Here is a 19,359-nt window from a genome sequence, read left to right on the forward strand (position 1 = left end):
GTTGACCTTGGAATGAGGTCCCTTCTCCTCTAGACTGTGCTGGCCAATAGCACAAGGGCTCGTCATCACCAAGGGTACTGCTCTTGTGAACATTTGAGATGCCTTTTTTTTAATGACATACATCATGTGTGTTAATTTTAGAAAAATAAGTAGATGACATTGAGAAGAAAAAATAAAAAGAGAGGAGAGGAAATGCTACCTTCAGAAATAAGTGTTAATATTTTCATGTATGTTCTTCCAGTCTTATTTCTATATATTGCCTAGAAATCAATCAATCAATCATTTTATAGTTAATTTATACTATGCACATTTTTAAAATTTTTAAATGCTTACTATTTTCCCGTGCTAATAAATCAACGCTCTTATCATTCGTCTTAAAAGCTACATACTTTCTCCTGGATGTACCCAGTGTTATAAAGTGGTCTGCTGTTATAAACAACACTTGGGTTGTTTCCTCTTTTTTTTTTTTCTTCCACTGTTACTGACAATTCTGTGAAGAGCATCCTTGAAACTACAGATTTACTTATTTCTCCAGTCATTGTCCTTAAGGTACATTCCTAAAGTGGGAATTGCTGGGTCAAAAGAAGGCACATCCATCCTTATGCCGTTAATGCCTGTTGCCAAGCCGCCCTCGGGCAAGACAGCTCCGTTTACCCCTCCACACCAGTCGGGGCAGTTGTGTCTTTGAGATGCAACCTGCACAATAGCCCTAAGATGGACCTGAGCTCACTGGCTCAGCCCCCTCCGCCCTCACTGGTCACAGCGTGAAAACATCCCAATTCCTGCACCCTAAGTCCCCAGACTCTACAAAGCTGGATTTCCCCTGCAGTGAAGTTTGCTGGCTTTTGAAGAGGAACTTAGATGCTCTATTCCTCAGAACTCAGGAGAGGGGTGAACTGGGAAGGACTGCAGGATCCCCTGCTCCCATCACACAAATGGTCTCGCCTCTCAGAATTCAGAGGTGTGATTGGGTTATACAACAGGAAACACTCCTGGGCATGAACACAGGTACTTGGGACCCCCAGCCAAGCCCCCGTGGCCTTGTCCTTTTTCTCCACAGTGCTCAGTGCTGAAAGAAGAGTTACAGAAGGAAGATGCCCAGAAGGAGAAGTGGGAAGCCCAAGAGAAAGAGTTAAAACTCTGCAAAACCGTGCGTTGAACCTCCTGACCCCTAGGTGTCCACTGAAAGCCTAGATTGTGGCCTTGAGGGTTTTGGAGGGGTTCCTTGGCCCATTAGCTAGCACAAGCTCTGGGGCTTTCTGGGTGTTTGTCTGTTAATGTAGTCTCCTAATTCTTTGATTTGCTGGCCTCAAAGAGATGGGTGAAAAGACCATGGAAAACACACTCTCCCCAGATTTTCTGGGCAGTTGGCTCAAGGCCCCTCATCAGGTTTCCCCTGGGGAAAGGGACGGGAGGTGGCCACCGTATGCTGCTAGAAATTCACCGTGGTCCCTACCCCTGGACTTGTGATGCCCAGACTTTCATGATCCACTGTCACAAGTTTTATCACAGCCCTGAGCACTGTTATTAACACAACTCTTCTTGAAGTATTTTTACTTAAATACATTCAATTTTACAACAATTCATAAAAACAAAATAAAAAGCAAATGTATCACTGGCCTTGTATGGAAGGTGAACATAAAAATGAATACAATGAAAAGATGACCACTCAATGTAAATGTTCACCCCCTGTACCGGCCCGAACCCTCGTGCACATCACCAGGCATACGTTTTCCATCCGTTGGGAAGGACGGTGCCTGGGACGGGAGCAGGAGACATGTGTTCTTCTCTCTGTCAGGAGCACACTTCTCTGCCTCAAATGAGAAAAAAGAAAAATGTCATTGTTCTTTTCTTCCAAACTGTGCCCATTGTGTCTTCCAAACAGCCCTTATTTAGATTGAACTCAAAAATGTGCCCCAAGGAAAGAGACTCTAATGAGTGGATAGGTATCTTGTACTGTTTAATCCAGGATCCATGCTGATCTTCAAAAGAAACTCAAATTTTCCCTCACCCAGCCCTTTCATTGCATCCGTTGAAAGAAAGTCTACTTTGCCTCAAATACGTGGAATTGTCCCCCAAGGGAAGGAGTTAAGCGAATCCCAGACTAGGTTTCTGCCTTAATGAACCGGATGAAATGAGTTGTGAAGTTGACTTCCCTGTTGTTGGAACTCTTTCAGCAAATCCATGACATGGAAAAAGAAATGAGGAAGCTCAGGGTGGAGCTGAAAATGAGCAGTACCGAGCAGAGCCTGATCTCTATGACGCTGTGGGAAAAGAGCAAGGTATGGCAGGGACAGGTCGGCCTGGGAACCACTCTGGGGCCAGCACTCCACCTGCATCATCTCTGTTCATCCTCACAATGACCCCATGCGGTCTATACTGGTATTAACCCCACTTTACAGTCGGGAAAACTGGGGCTCACAGAGGTGAAGGAAGTTATCCAAGTTCACTTGCATAAAGTAGTTGTGGCAGAACTTGAATCCAGGTCTGCCTGACTCCAAAGCTCCTGTGTGTAACCACAACCCTAGACTGCCTTCAGATCTTAATTGTGAAATTATCTAAGAAAGAATTGATCCATTAAATCAAGTTTGCCAATGATGTTGATCCAACTTAAATTCTCATATTGATTTTTTTTTGTCTTTTTGTTCCATCATTGAGAATGTTTTTAAAAATCTCAACATGTTTGTCATTTGTGTGTTTCTTCTTTTAATATGAACGATTTTTGCTTTATATATTTTGAGGCTGTGTTACTAGGTGCATATAAATTTAGAATCCTAATACTTCCTGTAGAGCAAAACTTTAGATCATCATGAAATATCCCTTTTCATCTCTAGTAGTGTTTCTCCCTTAATGTCTCCTTTGTCATTTAGCTTCACCACTGGCTTTCTGTTGGTTAGAGTTTTCATACCATATCTTTTTCATATGTTCTCTGTCAATTTTTGTCTTAAGGTTTAGACATATGCCTTCAGATAGCGTATCATTTTTACAAAATCCAGTTTGACAATCTTTGACTTTTAGTCCATTTATATTATGTAATTACTCGTGTACTGGGGTTTAAATCTACCTTCTTGCTCAATACCAGATGTACCATCTGTGGTATGTTCCTTTTTCTCTCCTTTCTTGCCTCCTTCTGAGTGGATGGTTTTCTCTTATTCCACTTTCCCCCTCTATTAGCTTGGAAATATTTCACTTTTTTACTATTCTCTTAGTAATAGTAAGACAATAGCATTCATCCTTGACTCACCAAAATCACACATTAATTAAGTTTTTCACTCTTCTACTATTCTCTTAGTAGTCATCCTGAAGACTACAATATGCATTCTTTTTTTTTTTTTTTTTTTTTTTGCGGTACGCGGGCCTCTCACTGTTGTGGCCTCTCCCGTAGTGGAGCACAGGCTCCGGATGCACAGGCTCAGCGGCCATGGCTCACGGGCCCAGCCGCTCCGTGGCATGTGGGATCCTTCCGGACCGGAACACGAACCCATGTCCCCTGCATCGGCAGGCGGACTCTCAACCACTGCACCACCAGGGAAGCCCTGCATTCTTAACTTACCAAGAGGCAATAGTAGTTGATAATTATGCCCTTCTCCTTGACAGTGCAATGAGTTTCAAACACCTTAACTTCACTTACCCCCTCCAGATTTATAAGCCATTGCTGTAATTTTCTAAACTTCTCTTGATACTTAAAACCCCACAAGACATTATTAGTGTTTTTCTATAGTCAGTATCATATCCACACATTACCCTTACTGTTGCTTGTCTTTTCTGCATCTCTGATCACCCACCTGGGTTCATTTTTCTTGTGTCTGAAGAATACCCTTTAATGTTTTCCCTCATTGTGGCTCTGCTGATGACAAATTCTCAAATGTGCCTGTGTGTCTGTCTGGAGATGTATATTTAACCTTCACTCTTAAAACACATTTGACTGCGTATTGAATTCTACAATGGCAATTCTTTTCTTTCAGCACATTAGATACAGCATTAGATATGTCACTATTGTCTTGTGGCTCCTATTATTTCTATTTAGAAGTCATCTGTAAGCCTAACTGTTGTACCTTTGCATAATCTGTCTTTTTCTCCGGTTGCTTTTAAGATTGTCTTTTCCCTTGATTTCCAGCAGTTTTATTATGGTTTATCTAGGTGTGGATTCAGTTTTATTTACCTCGTTGAGTTCGTAGGGGCTTCTTGAATCCCTGGCTTGGTGTTTTGCCTTAGTTCAGGTGCTTGGGCTCTGTACCACACAGGCAGTGGGGAGCTACTAAGGCTTCTGAACAAGTGACTGATGCAATGACATTCGTGGACAGTAATCAGGGTGAAAATGGTAGTTACAATTTCTCACGTACTAGGAGTTACCTTGAACATTTCATCTCTTCATCTTCACAACAGCGCTGTGATCTAGAAATCATCCTCTCCATTTTACAGATGAGAAAGTCAAGGCTACTAGTTACTAGTAAAGTAACTAGCCCAATGGCACAGTCGGTTTTGTCTGACTCCAGGTTCGTCTGACTTCAGTGACCCTGGCGTAGCAAACAGCCACATGCTACTGTTTACACTGAAATTAATGAAAATTAACTAAAATTTTTAGTTCAGTTCCTCCATCACACCATCCCCATTTCGAGTGCTCGATCCCCAGATGTGCCTGGTGGCTGCCATATTAGACAACACAGCCTCGCTCAGAGTACCTGTATCATTGCAGAAAGTTCTGTTGGACAGAGCTGCCTTACAGCTGGGTAACTCTCACAGTACCGTTAAGATTGCACTGGAAGAAACTAAACTCGAGGCGAGGAGGCCACTTGTCACAGTCTAGCTTGCATGTGAGAGGGGTTGGAGGACAGGCGTGAGACCCCCGAGTGTGAGAGAGGGAGCAGGGCGGCTGTTGAAGGTGACTCTGAGGCTTGGGGACGGGAACGGGGGCTGTTCATGCAGAGCACAGATAAGGGCAGAGTCCAAGGCTGGACTTGGCTTTTGCAGCATATGAAAAAGGCTGCTGACATAGAAGTCAGAGCATGTTTAGACCTGGGAGAAAACTAAGGCCCAGAGAGCTTAGATGACTTTTCCAAGGTAACGGAGCTGGGTAGAGGCTCTTCCACTGGACCACACTACTCAGAAGAAAGCTCTTAAGGGCTTTTCTGGGTCTTTTATTACATCCCTGTGATCCCCCTCTTCAGATCCCTAAAAAAACAGCCTGTGAATTTGTTTCAGCACAAAAACTTTCCATTTATTTACGAGAGTTTGCCTCATTTCCTGTTAGTGCCAGGGCCCAGGGCTCAGCAGGTGCATCCAAGAACTGAGCAGCTGCGAGGCCTACACTGGCCAGCCAAGGGTAGCGTGGAGCACGCCCAAGCTTACCGTGTGTTGACTGTTACCCAAGCAAGGGGGGAAAAGTAGGCAAGCTTCTCCACTTTAAAGGCCTTCCTTGGCAGGCTGCAATTCTTAATAGACATTGCTTTGGCAAGCCTCCAGAGCGGTTACCACCAGTGAGTGTGCTCAAAGTGGTGACGACAAACAGTTATGATAATAAACCCAATCATAACATTTCCAAGTACCCATCACGAGTTATTAGAACGAGACTGTACGGCGGACATTCCCGTCCACCTTTCATAGGTTACAACGGTACTTAACACACTCACAGAGCCCTTAAGCACTATTCCAAACATTGAATCCCCACAATAACTCTATGCAGTGATACTAGTATCATCATCCCCATTGGACGGATGAGGACACTGAGTCACGGAGCAGTGAAGTAACTTTCCGAGTGTCGTACGGCTGGTTAGGGACCGAGCTGGGATGGGAGTGTGCGGTAGAACATACTTGAGGCCCGGGTGCAGAGCTCGGCCCTTTCCCATAGGGGGCAACTCCCTGTGAGTTTGCCTCCACCCTGTGCATGCCTGTGACCCCTGCTGCTGGGCTGCAGCTGTCCCTACCCCTCAGGGACTCCCCCACTGCCATTAGCCCCCCTAGAAGAGTTTCCCCAGAGGGCATGATGATCACATTAGCAGCAAGCCCTCGGTTTCATCATCCTTTCAGGTTGAAGAGAAGCTTCGGCAGGATTCCAGAAGGAAATTGCTTCAGCTGAAAGAAATGAGGAACAGAGCAAACCTCATTAAAGCCAATTTGGAAAGGGCAGTAGGTCAGGTAGGCGTGCTGCAGAGCCCCTTCACGGGCCCATGCTCTCCACGGAATCCCGCACCCAAGCGGCCAGCAGGGATGAATGAGGAGGAAGACGGCCTGCCTTAGTTCACCCACTTATTTTCTATACGAAGAAGTGTCTAGAAAGAACTAGAGCTGAGATTCTATCTAGATCTAGAGTCTGAGCTTTTAACCACGATGCTCTACTACTTCGCTATTAGTTACTAAGCTAAGCATCATTTTTCTGTGTTTTGAAGAAAGTTTCGTGAACCTTTGTCCCGCCCCCAAAGGTAGTGGAAATGACTCCTGCGTTAGTCCTGTCCCCCATCAGCTGCAGTTCCCCTTCCCCTCATTTCAGATGAAGATCAACAGTTCTCGGGAAACTCAGCAGTATTTGCTGCAAGAAGAGTTACAGCAGCATCTGGCAGAGAAGGAGAAGCTGACCGAGGAAAGACCGCAGCAAGAGGAGAAGCTGAAAGCCAGAGTCAAGCGGCTAATGGCAGAGGAATCGGTAAGGTGGTCCCCGTCCTTCTCTTTACTACTGGAAACTGATGAAATGGGCTTTCCTATGAGAAACAGAGGGCATGTACTTAGATGGAGGAATCTCAGCAACTCCTTGTTGGGAACTAAATTAATTAAAGAGGGTGAATGATGTAGGAGGAATTAACATGAAGCTTGAATCCTAAAACTCAGAGATCAACTTGAAGATCAACTTGAAGAGGCAAGGTTATTGAAATGTCTAGAAATGGTACTTTGTTTATATACCGCAGCTGATTTTATTGATACAAATCCCAGTCGTTACTGCGGCTCCTGGTTTGTGTCTAAGTGTGTGCAAGACCAACCAATAGTATTTCAGTCTTTCTCTTCATGCATATCAGGGGAAACACATGGCCAAAACTGCTACTTACTTTTCCAGAAACCAGCCAATTAGAGGATACTTTACAGTGGCACCTCTCAACTCAAAGGTGTCCACGGATCATATGGGGATGTTGTTGAAATGCAGATTCTGACTCAGCAGGTCTCGGGTGGGGGGAGCCTGGGATTCTGCATTTCTGAACAGCTCCCAGCTGGTACCGATAGCACAGCTCTGCAGACTACATTTTCAGCCACAAAGTCTGAGAAGAAGGTTTTCCCCAAGTTGGCCGATAAGAACCACCTGGGGCTTCCCTGGTGGCGCAGTGCGTTGAGAGTCTGCCTGCCGATGCAGGGGACACCGGTTCATGCCTCGGTCCGGGAGGATCCCACATGCCGCGGAGCAGCTGGGCCCGTGAGCCATGGCCACTGAGCCTGCGTGTCCGGAGCCTGTGCTCCGCAACCGGAGAGGCCACAAGAGTGAGAGGCCCACGTAACGCAGAAAAAAAATAAATAAATAAAAGCCCCTCCAGGGACTTCCCTGGTGTTCCAGTTATTAAGACTCTGTGCTTCCGCTGCAGGGGGCGCGGTTTCGATCCCCGGTCAGGGAACTAAGATCCCGCATGCCTCATGGTGCAGGCAAAAAAAAAAAGCCCCTCCAGGAGCAAATTTGATGTGATTGTTCAGAGATGAGACCAGAATGACAACAAGTGGAAACCCAAGCTTAGAAGAACATTAGAAGAAAAAAAGAAATAAAACATGGGGAGGGAACATAGGGGGGATCTCTTATTTATAATGATGCTAAGTAGGTAGGAAAGTTGGAAATCTTCCTAGATGTGACTTTGTATTCGAAATGAAATTTTTAAATTCCTTCTCTGCTGAAGCCCTGTAATGATATTTTCCAAGGTACTAAGTAAGTGACAGGGTTTCTGCTAATCCATGATTTGTTCATGTTTCTTCAAATACAAGAGAGTGAGATTGTGATCACTGATAAAGCTGCTGTCCTCACCATTCTGGCCACAGGAGCAGTCCTTCAGTGATCTAGGAGCCAAGTGCAAAGGGTCCCGACATGAGGAAGTCATTCAGTGTCAGAAAAAGGCCTTATCTGAGCTTCGTGCGCGAATTAAAGAACTTGAGAAGGCCAGCTTGTCAAGTAAGTTTCCTCCTGCTTAGTCATCCCTCTGTGCTGAGAACCATGGGCCCCAGACTTGAGGGTTCACTTTAGGGACTAAACAATTTGCCAGGACCACCATCTTCTATCCCCATCATTTCATAACTAAAAAAACATAGTTATAAAAAAAAGATGGGCAGGAAAAAAAATAGATGTGTAGGCATGAGCTCAGAGTCAAGAGCAGGCCTTGATATTAAATAAACAGGATTTCATGAAAAACTCAGAACCTTGTCCTTCTTTTTCTTATTTCACTGTGGCCCAGTGGAAACTTTTTCATAGACGCATGCTGTGCAAGGACCAACCTTGGGGAACTTCCCAGGATAAATACCCTGTTTAGAGGGAATAGGGCTTTCAAGAAACCAAGCTTGCTGCTGGGTGGAGCCCTGGGCTAGGACACAGAAGCCTGGGTTCAAGTCCATCCTCACACCTGTGGCCGAAGGTTCCCCCTCAGTGCCCCCGCCCTGGGAGGCTGCAGCCTCATATGAGCTGTGTGGCCTTGGACAAGTCATTTCACCTCTCTGGGCCTCGATGCCTCACCTGCCAAGGGAGGATGGTGAGCTAATTAGTACTGGCCTGTGGTAAGTGTCCAGTAAATAGCAGCTGTGACTTTTACATGCAGTAACTTCTTCCTGAGCCTTTCTTTTGAGTGTAAATTATTTCTTTTATAGATCACAAGGACCACATGGATGAATCATTTCTAGACTTAAAGACCCTCGGGATGGAAAAAAATGTTCGGAAAATATTGGATGCAAAACCTGACTTGCCAACTTTTTCAAGAGTAGAGATCCGAACGGTAACCAAAGAAACTTTGTCTCTGCATTGACTGACACGTGGGGAGGGTGGGCATGAGGACAGACACAAGCCGTGTGCCCTGGCACCACTGTATACATCATTGGTTCGAGGCCAGGTCCTCCCTGATGGGCTAACACCTGTATGGACTGGTTGGTGCCTGGCCGTACCAGTGATCCAATGTTTGAATAGAAAGGCGGCTTCCCATCGTGTACAGCATGATATAACATTGCACTGATGCTGGCCCGGACAATCTCTGGGCCCTCCTTTTCACATCACATGTTATATTCTGCAGAAAAGATTCAACAAGCTAATGTACAACATTATGTCATGAGCTTGCCTAACATTTGCTTTTTGCTATAAACTGAAAAACATGAACACATAAAGGGCATCAGAAGGGAGCCATGATGATTAAGAAGACACAAGTTCTAGAATCAGAAACCTGTGTCCTAATCCCAGCTCTGCAAGCTCTGTGACCTTGGGCAGCCTCCTAACCTTTCTGGGACTTCAATTTCCCAGCTGTAAAATGATGATGGAAAAATTAAAGGAGATCATTATGTAAAGTGCTTATCCCAGTGCCTAGCTCATAGCGAGCACTTTAATAGATGATAGTTATTATTGTCAAACAGTATTTAAAGAGTATTATCCAAGAAAACCTTCCTTTCTTAGGGAGCATAGTTTGTGTTTTCCAGGATTTTCAGAAGTAATTTGATTGTTAGGTTGAAGGTGCCCTGTATCCTAAATGGATGTTTGATCGGGTGTTTGATTGACACATGACAGTGGACAGCTCTGATCAGCGTGGCTTGCTGCGGCAGCTGGTCTAAACCAGCTTTGGGAAAACATAATAAAGCCATCCTCTCTGTACCAGCATTTTCTCCTACAATTTTTCTAGACATTTGCTCACACTTCTAGAGATGTGAGTCTTCAGAAATGTGTTGGTTTTCCTGATAAAATCGAACCTTCCTTCTCTGAGGCTGGGAGTGGAGGGACCGTCTCAAGGTGGGGAGCTCAGCTGGATCTCATGTCCTGATGGTCCTGCTTCCAAGATTGACCTTCCCCTTGGCAACAAGCCCTCATCCCACCACTGACACCACAGAGCAGGAAAACTCCTAACTCTCAATCCTCCAAGGTTGGCAGTAATTAAAGGAAAGAGCAGGAGGAAGAATAGCTGACATCTGTGAACTGCTTACTGTGTGCCAGGCGTTGAGCTCAGCCGGCTCCATGCCTTATGTCATTGAACCATCGTAGCAGCCTTGTGTCATAGTTACTATTATTGTCCCCATTTAACAGATAAGAAAAATTAAGGCTTCAGGAGGTCAAGTACCTCACCCAAGGTCACAGAATAATGATTGAAGACACACCAGGGGTGTGTCCCTGGTGGTGTGTCTGCTAGCCTGCAGAGACCGGGTGGGGACTGCGTGCTTGGATCCTGTAGCCCAGGCTCTTCCTTAGTGACCCTCCCCTCAGGAAAAGAGGGGGCGTCTGGAGAGGTACAGAGGATGCAGCTCAGGGTAGCTGAAGACACTGAGCAGCATCTCAGGTTCTTTTTGCAGCAGATCTGCCTGGTTTATTGTCATCTTCAGATACCCTCTTTTATTCTCATCTCCATAGATACATAGACAAATATGTCCACTCTTGTCTATCACAGTCACTTGGGGGCCTTTATATTTTTGTAGTTGTTTTTTTTAAAATCTCAGAGGTTTTCAGGGTAGTGCCAACAAATGCTAGGGCTAAGAGATGCTCATGGCAAGCATTAAAAGCCAATTTATTTTTTAAGGAGTCTTATTATGGTTATTTGTGGTCGTTCAGATCACGTCCCCTATTCAGTCTGGTGGCCTTTCCATGCAGTCAGTTGGGCTTCCAACAGCCAGCTGGCTGGTTGGGGTCTTAGGGAGATGCAGCTGCAAACACTATCTGCATTGTCTCTGGAAAGGGTCTGAAGTGATGCTCACCCACCAGGTTCCAGAACTAGGAGAAGGTTGGGCCAAATTTTGTGAGGGTATGGTTTCTGCTGCACAGAAATGAGATTCCTTTAATAAAAAGGAGGGAGGCTATTTTCCACTTAACCTTCATTCGTTCATTCAACAAACATGCCCACTATGCACCACTCGGTGCCAGGTGCCATGCTGGGCACAAGGAGGGAGATAGTGAGCAAAAGCCGCATGGTCCCCATTTTTCTGGAGCTTGTCTTCTCAACATCAGCGGTACTGATTTTTTGAGCCAGGTAACTCTTTGTTTGGGAGACTGCCCTATGCATCGTGGGGTGTTTAGCAGCATCCTTGTCCTCTACCCACTAGACGCCAGCAGCAATTATGACAACCACAAATGTGTCCAGGCATTGCTAAATGTCCTGGAGGGGGTAGGGTGGCCAGAGTCACCCCCGGTTGAGAACCACTGGCCTAAAGGGAAGACAGACGAGACGGTGGCCAAAGAGCGGCACAAGTGATGCATCATTTCAAAGGCAGTCGTGCTCTGAAGGGGTAGGAACACAGTCATAAAGAAAGCAGTTCACAGAGTCAGACTGGATTTAAAACCAACTCTCTTGGCATGGACATATATACACACACACGCTACCAAAGGTAAAATAGATAGCTAGTGGGAAGCAGCTGCATCGCACAGGGAGAGCAGGTCGGTGCTGTGTGTCTACCTAGAGGGGTGGGATAGGGAGGGTGGGAGGGAGACGCAAGAGGCAGGGGATATGGGGATATATGGATACGTATAGCTGATTCACTTTTTGATACAGCAGAAACGAACATACACCATTGTATAGCAATTATACTCCAATAAAGATGATATAAAAAATCAACTCTCTCAAATTATTTTTTCCAGTTCTTGCATTATTCTTTGGGTTATTCTTCTGGATGTAGAAAATCATAATGGAATGCCAAGTGAGTTTTTTTCTTTTGTTTTATTTCAGCCTCAAAATGGCCTTTCCAGCCCAGGGTCCATCATGGCCACTGAGAAGATAGGGAAAACGGATGTGGCTGAGGCTTTAGATCTTAGTGAAAAGCTGGTAGGTATACCCAGCATCAGTCCCCTCCTGTCCAAACCTGCGTGCCCTGCAGATAGTTTAAACATCAACTCCACATACATTTTAGTTGTTACAGTAGGTCCACGAGACCCATCTCCTATCCCAGCATGGGCTGGAAATTGCAGAGCCCAATTCCTTGCAAGACTGGGTAGTAAGAATGAATGTTTATGTCTGTTGTCATTCCCCCTCCACCCCTCCCCCCAATTCTCAAAAAGGCATAGTGTAAATGGATGCGGGGGAAAATGAAAGTCCTACTAAAAGCCCCAAATGCACTCATTTGCAAAGCATGTGTTTCTTCTCTGCAACTGCAGAAAATGAATGAAACAGAATTAGACGTTTGCCTCCTCAAAGTGGCCACCAGCGGTCTTGGGCCAGGCCTCTTACCTGTGAAACGCTTTCTCGTAGTACTTGGATATGAGCAAAACCCTCGGGACTATGCTGAACATCAAAGATATGTCAGGTCACGTGTCCATGAAACACCTCTCCCCAAAAGAGAGGGAGAGAGTCCACCAGCTTCGACAAAGAGACCTGTACCTGGTGTTTGATAAGATCACCCTACTCAAGAACCAGCTGCAGAGGAAAGAGGAGCTTTTGAGACGATACGAGAAGGACATTGAACAGCTCAAGTATGGCCCGTGTCCCCGGCAAAAGGCCCAGGCCTCCATTCTCCAGGCTAAACCTCGGTGCAGCTGCAGACCCGTAGGGACCAGGACAAGAGGACAGAGGCCTGGGTGTGGAGTGGGGAGGCGGGATGGTGACTCAGGGCCTGATGGACCCAAGTCTCTGGGCAAGAAAGCAGCAGTTAGAGTACCCTACTGTTAAGGAATAAGGTGCACCTTTTATAAATGTGTCTGATGTTTCACCATGTGTGTGCTTTTCATAATTCCATCCTATTTTCAGTGGTATCCGTTCCCCCACCCTCTCTGGGAAATTGGGAGGGGCTGGTAGCATAACCTGTGCCCCCTTCATGCTGCACATCCACAGCCAATGGGCTATTTATTCTGCCCTCTAGTCCCCACATCTTCAGCCTTCCCCCAACTTGTAAGGAAACCGCGAAGCCAAGCGTATATGGAAGTGTTCTGAGGATCTCCCAGGTCGGGAGCATTGGTGGTGAGTGAGAAAGCTGAGGAGAAAAGAGACTTTGTCTCTCCTGTGTGCTCAGGCAGAGCAAAGTGTCGGTTCAGATGTACCAGTCACAGGTGGCAAAGCTGAAGGACATCTTCAGAGAGGCCGAAGAAAAGGCGCCGCTGAAGGAGGCCCTGGCGCACATGGAAGAGCGGCTGCACCAGGAGAAGAGGGTCACCAGGGCGATCAGGCAGCAGAAGGTGAGAGGTCCCTGCTCGGAGCAGAGCCTCTGAGGCTGCCCCTCAGCTCCCTTTAGAAACAGCCAACTGAGGTCCCAGTGGGATCCAGGCAGCACAGAATGCATTCGCTCATTGCAAAGGAAGGTGGCAGAATAGCTTTAGCGTTAGGCAGACTTAGGTTTAGACTCTTGTTCTGCCATTTACTGTGTGGCTTCAGGCAGCTTTTTTTTTTAACATCTTTATTGGAGTATAATTGCTTTACAGTGTGGTGTTCGTTTCTGCTGTATAACAAAGTGAATCAGCTATATGCATACGTATATCCTCACATCCCTCCCTCTTGTGTCTCCCTCACACCCTCCTTATCCCACCCCTCTAGATGGTCGCAAAGCCCTGAGCTGATCTCCCTGTGCCATGCAGCTGCTTCCCACTAGCTATCTGTTTTACATTTGGTAGTGTATATATGTCCATGCCACTCTCTCACTTCGTCCCAGCTTACCCTTCCCCCTCCCCATGTCCTCAAGTCCATTCTCTACATCTGTGTCTTTATTCCTGGCCTGCCCCTAGGTTCATCAGAACATTTTTTTTTTTTTAGATTCTATATATATATGTCAGCTTAACCTCTCTGAGACTCATAGTCTAGCTTGCCTCTATTTTTTTAAACTTTCTTTTTTTTTAAGTTAATTTTTATTTTATATTGGAGTATAGTTGATTTACAGTGTTGTGTTAGTTTCAGGTGTACAGCAAAGTGATTCAGTTATACATACACATATATCTATTCTTTTTCAGATTCTTTTCCCATATAAGTTATTACAGAATATTGAGTAGAGTTCCCTGTGCTATACAGTAGGTCCTTGTTGATTACATATTTTATATATAATAGTGTGTATATGTTAATCCCAAACTCCTAATTTATCCCTCCCCACCACATTTCCACTTTGGTAACCATAAGTTTGTTTTCAAAGTCTGTGAGTCTGTTTCTGTTTTGTAAATAAGCTCATTTGTATCATTTTTTTTTAGATTCCACATATAAGTGATATCATATGATACTTGTCTTTGTCTGACTTACTTCACATCGTATGATAGTCTCTAGGTCCATCCATGTTGCTGCAAATGGCATTACTTCATTCTTTTTTATGGCTGAGTAGTATTCCACTGTATATTTGTACCACATCTTCTTTATCCACTCCTCCATCGACATTTAGGCTGCTTCCATGTCCTGGCTGTTGTGAACAGTGCTTTGTGAGACTCATAGTCTAGCTCGTCTGTATTTTTTTAACTTTTGATAATTCGTGTATTTTATCTTGTTCTTTCTATCCAGATAACTGTTTTTTCTACCAGTTTTATTGAGACATAATTGACACACAGCACTGTACTGAGCTTAAGGGTGTCCAGCATCATGATCTGACTTCCCTGCCTCCTGAAAAGATGACCACAATTAGTTGAGTGAACAGCCCGAGTGTTTTTAAAGGCGGCGCTTCTGATTTTCATTGTTCTGCCAGGTGCCAGGGATACACCGAGGAATAAGCTCTCTGAGAATAAAGATTTGGGTTTCCTCTTCTGAGTAGCCAGAATAGTACTCCAGTCTTTCTGATTTGGGGCTGTGTATTTGTACACGCATGCTTGCGTGTATCTGTGTACATGTGAGTATGTGCTGTGGGTTGGCATGTGTGTGTATTTGTATGTGTGTGTTTGTTGCCTGCATGAGCTCTAAGGAGGCCAAGGTCATAGAAGGGTGCCCTTCTCCTCAACCAGGAGGTGATGGTCAGATAGTTCTTTGCAGAAGCCTGCCCTCCATCCTGCGAACCTTCCAGGCAATAGGTTTCCAGACAGCAGGCTCTCTGGCTTAGAGCCCCAGAAATGAAAAGTGGCTGTCCTGCTCTGAGGGAGCCTGGATGCAGTGTTTCCAGTGCTCACTGCTCTGAATTAAACATCACAGGCCTTAGTCTGTGTGTGACATGGGGCTGCCTCAGGCAGAGGACAGTTTCCTTTCACACCAAGCAATGCCAGGGAGAGCTGGGCCAGTGACAGAGTTGTGACTTTCCCTTTGATGTGCCCTCTGGAGAGCTCACCCCTCCCCAAGGTGCCCACCCCCGCCCCCAGGGCTTGGCAGACTAGGTCCCAAAGCAGAGACACCAGACCACAGAATGGGACAGAGAAGGGCCCCAAAAAAGCCATTGTCATGTACTGAAAACCTGAGGATTTACATAATGAGGTTTCACATGCATTATTCCTGGGCTGCATCATTCACACACAACGCAAGGGACATGCCAGCCTGTTTGGCGCTGGACATCCCTCAGCAGAGAAGGGTCTGAAATGGCCAAGCTGAACCTGTGTCAGGGTCCCCAGAAGAGCTACAGCTAGAAGCTTTCAAATTCGTGGAGTTCACAACTGGGGGAAAGACTTACCAAGGGACAGGCACCTGCTCCACACCGCACATGCTTCATCTCTCCCATCAACCCGCAAGGGATGCTGGCAAGTGTCAGCCCCTTAGAGAGAGGGGAAAGGTGAGTTGACAGAGGGTACCGTTCCCTGGCTACTAAGTGGCAGAAACAGGATTCCCTCCCCACCTGCTGCCCTCCCCCGCCCATGTTCACTTTTCCACACCCCCTCCTTCTGTGTCTCCCTTACCAGGGTGGCCCCCTTGGATACATCGCACCATTGCTCCTGGGGGTTTCACTCCAGGACTCAGGTTTGCATTTCATGCTTGTTGTTAATATGTCGTCAGAAATCCCTGTTTGTCGGGAAGAAAACAATAATACATTTGAAAGTTTTGCTGGATCCTAAAGGGCACTTGTATACATCTGTCTTGGCATCCGTTCCTTCCAGGGAGTAGATCTTCGTTGTCTTTAAGCAGAAAAGAACAGAAAGTAGAATTCCTCTTTCCTAAGTTTTACACTTAGTATTTTCACAAGGAGCCTTAGTTTTTTAGCCTCCTGTATGAAACTTTGAAACTCTTCACCCGTTCACAGAGGTGGCAAGGTTGAAGCACTGAGATGAAATTACACATCTTAAGCTTCAGAATTGCCCCCCCCCAAAAAAAATGGAGTTTGTAGTTTAAATGTTTGACCATCTCTTCACCAAGCAGACCTTTCAAGAATCAAAAGTCCTATTTCCACACTAATATCTCTGGCTGTGAAAATGAGACTTGGTATAAGATGCTGGGCCTTCACAGCGAACTGGGTCTGTGGCTCTGTCCATGTGGCAGAGGGACGGGAACCGCTGCCCAGGCCGTGCTCACTCGAATCCACTTCCCACATCACTCGAGAAGCCGGCAGTGTCTCTCAGAGTTCAGAGGCCAGATTTGGAGTCAAACAAATAGGGGTCAAGCCCCACCACTGCCCCGAATGACCCTGAGTAAGTGGCTTGACCTCTGTATCCCAGGTTCCTCAACAAAAGCAACCAAAACTGTTAGCAAGGGGCCTACTCCGTGGGGCAGTGGGAGGGTTAAATGGCAAAATGCCTGCAGTGCCTGGCATATCACAAGCCCCGTTTCTAAGGGTGAAGAATAGGCAGCTCATGGATGGGTGGGGATTCCTCTATTTCTTTCAGGGAGCTTCCTGCCAGCTGACGCCTTCCCCGGTCCTCCCAAAGCCGCCAGCTCTTATGGGACGCGCTCTTCTCTTTGGTGAATACGACTAGGCCACGGCCAAGAAAGGACCCAGATACCTTTTGTGAATGGGCTAAGGCTGGGATTTTCAAGAGGAAATTTTTAAATGCACAGAAGTTGCCACTTGGGAAGCACGCAAGCCCTTTCTCAGGGCTTGAAGTGGAAGAAAGGCTGAAGGGCAGCGGCTGCTTCTGGCAGGAGAAGCCGCTCAGCTCTCCTGCCAATCAAATCTCCAGCCAATCAAGTCCTGGCTAGGGGGCGTGACCACCGCTTTGTCTTGTGGTCTCAGCCAGGAAAAGCCCCTAACCTTCCCTCTGCTTAATTAGCTCAGATCCCTCTTCTTTAAGATGAGAATAAAAATGGCACCTAGCTCGTAGCCTTCCCAATGGGAGCTTGTATACAAAACCCTTAGTACATAGGCCCACAAAGCATACATGCTCTCCTACCATCGTCATTATCCTCACTATTCTCTTTAACTCACTATCTTCCAAGATTTCCTTGGGCCCAGGTATTCTCAAGATTCTGGCTTCCTCTGTGCCACTTGTGTGTTTTGTTTGTTTGTTTGTTTTTGCGGTACGCAGGCCTCTCACTGTTGTGGCCTCTCCCATTGTGGAGCACAGGCTCTGGACGCGCAGGCTCAGCGGCCATGTCTCACGGGCCCAGCCGCTCTGCGGCATGTGGCATCTTCCCGGACCGGGGCACGAACACGCGTCCCCTGCATCGGCAAGCGGACTCTCAACCACTGTGCCACCAGGGAAGCCCGAACTGTATATTTTTAAATGGTTAAGATGGTAAATGTTATATTATGTATATTTTACCATAATGAATAATTAAAAATGTTAATTATTGGGGGAAAAAAAGCCGTTGGGGACTTTGTAATGGATGGCTCAGTCTGTTAGCACTGGACCTACCATTCAATCTCAATATCGTTAAAAACAGGATGACCAGACATTATGTGCTCACTGTGTGATGCAGGATGGATCACACAGTATCGCCTATGAAGGCGTCTGGACAACAAAAAGACTTTGATCTCCTCAGACCTCTAGATCTAACTATTTGTTTACAGGAAACATGGGGAAAAGAGGAACAAGTTAACTGAAACCAAGAAGAAGTGATCAGCCAAATCCAGGATGTGAATGTTCTCCAGGACAAAAGACCCAGTTTCTCCAACAAATCAGTGGCTGGGGGATAACAAAGGTCAGGGGCGGGGTGTTGCTGTTACAGAATTAAAGACATTTCAGAGACATAACAACCAAGTGTAATGTGTGGACCTTGTCTGGATCCTGATTCTAACAAAGATAAAAGTAAAAAAGATATCTCTGAGAGAATCAAGGAAATGTGAGCATGGACTGAATATTAGATGATATTCAGGAATGATTATAAGTATTTTTAGCTGTGATCATGTCAAGGCGGGGATAATGTAAAGGAACAAAAAGTCCTTTCAGTTAGGATGTCTTTATGGGTGAAATGACACAACTTGCTTTAAATTAACCTAGAAAAAAACTCAAAAAGGGAGAAAAAAGAATGAGAGAACACTGGGAAAATGTTGAAGCTGGATGATGAATACATGGAGTTAATCGCAGGCTTCTCTAGTTTTGTGTGTGTTTCCAAAATCCCAGAATAAAAAACAATTTTTATGTAGGCAATCTCAAAGGAACATACAGACACACACACAAACAGAGTGAGCTACAACCAAAGCATAAGCAAATGAGGAAGCCATTTGCCTTTAGTAAGTGCAGGAAAAGGGAGATTAAGCCTTGGGCCTTTGCAAGATGAGCTAACCAAGTCTAAGATGCCTGTATTAAGCTGGCACCCTCAAAGATGCTCCACACCCTGGCAAGAGGAGGGCTTAAAAAAATTTTTTTTCTGGACTTTCAGAAAGGAGAGCCTATGAAAACCTGTAGTTTTCAATGTGGCTCTGGAGGGGAAAACTAATAATGGCCACAATACTGGTGATGATGATGATCACCCTGAAGGTTTGTAACCACGTGGGTCTGGGGCTCAAGTTTACACTCCATGTATTCAGTGGGAAAACTCCAAGTTGAGGAAATAAATGTCAGTGTTCAGAGGTTATTAGCATCCCCGGCATCCAGCTGAAACAAACAAAAAAGACTTCCGAGAGCAAAGCAGCCAGGAATCAGACCCCTCAGGATTCCCACAGATTAAGTTCAATCAAGAATGAGATCACAGTCAAATTACTAAACATCCAAGCAATAAGTCAGTATGAGCCAGAGTAAGCAGACACAACAAACAAGACATTGAGACACCACCCCTCTGCCACTCCCACCCAAAGACTTCAGATGTTGGAATTATCAGATAACAGATTCTAAAATCACTATGTATTCAATATTTTTTTTTAAAGAAGGCTTTTAAAATGAGCAAGGAATGAGACTATTAAAAATGGCCAGGCATTTGTCCTCAGGAGTTTGTGGGAGCACAGGAGAGCTATTTGACCCCTGTACATTTGGCTCTTCCA

General features: G+C 45.6%; 1 protein-coding gene across 1 annotated transcript in view; it reads left to right on the forward strand.

Moving 5' to 3' along the window:
• Window positions 1-19,359, forward strand: part of LOC309808818 (forkhead-associated domain-containing protein 1-like) — a gene marked incomplete at its 5' end in the record, with an annotated part of 203,726 nt that overhangs the window by 66,338 nt on the left and 118,029 nt on the right. The window contains 8 exons of the mRNA XM_082629391.1: window positions 1,061-1,150; window positions 2,178-2,282; window positions 6,028-6,129; window positions 8,011-8,134; window positions 8,821-8,945; window positions 11,859-11,954; window positions 12,378-12,598; window positions 13,135-13,297. Coding sequence (XP_082485517.1) covers window positions 1,061-1,150; window positions 2,178-2,282; window positions 6,028-6,129; window positions 8,011-8,134; window positions 8,821-8,945; window positions 11,859-11,954; window positions 12,378-12,598; window positions 13,135-13,297 — 1,026 coding nt within the window. The remainder of the gene's footprint in view (window positions 1-1,060; window positions 1,151-2,177; window positions 2,283-6,027; window positions 6,130-8,010; window positions 8,135-8,820; window positions 8,946-11,858; window positions 11,955-12,377; window positions 12,599-13,134; window positions 13,298-19,359) is intronic.

Source organism: Mesoplodon mirus (assembly GCF_964341445.2).
Source record: "Mesoplodon mirus genome assembly, chromosome: 7".
In the NCBI taxonomy this organism is placed as follows: domain Eukaryota; kingdom Metazoa; phylum Chordata; class Mammalia; order Artiodactyla; family Ziphiidae; genus Mesoplodon; species Mesoplodon mirus.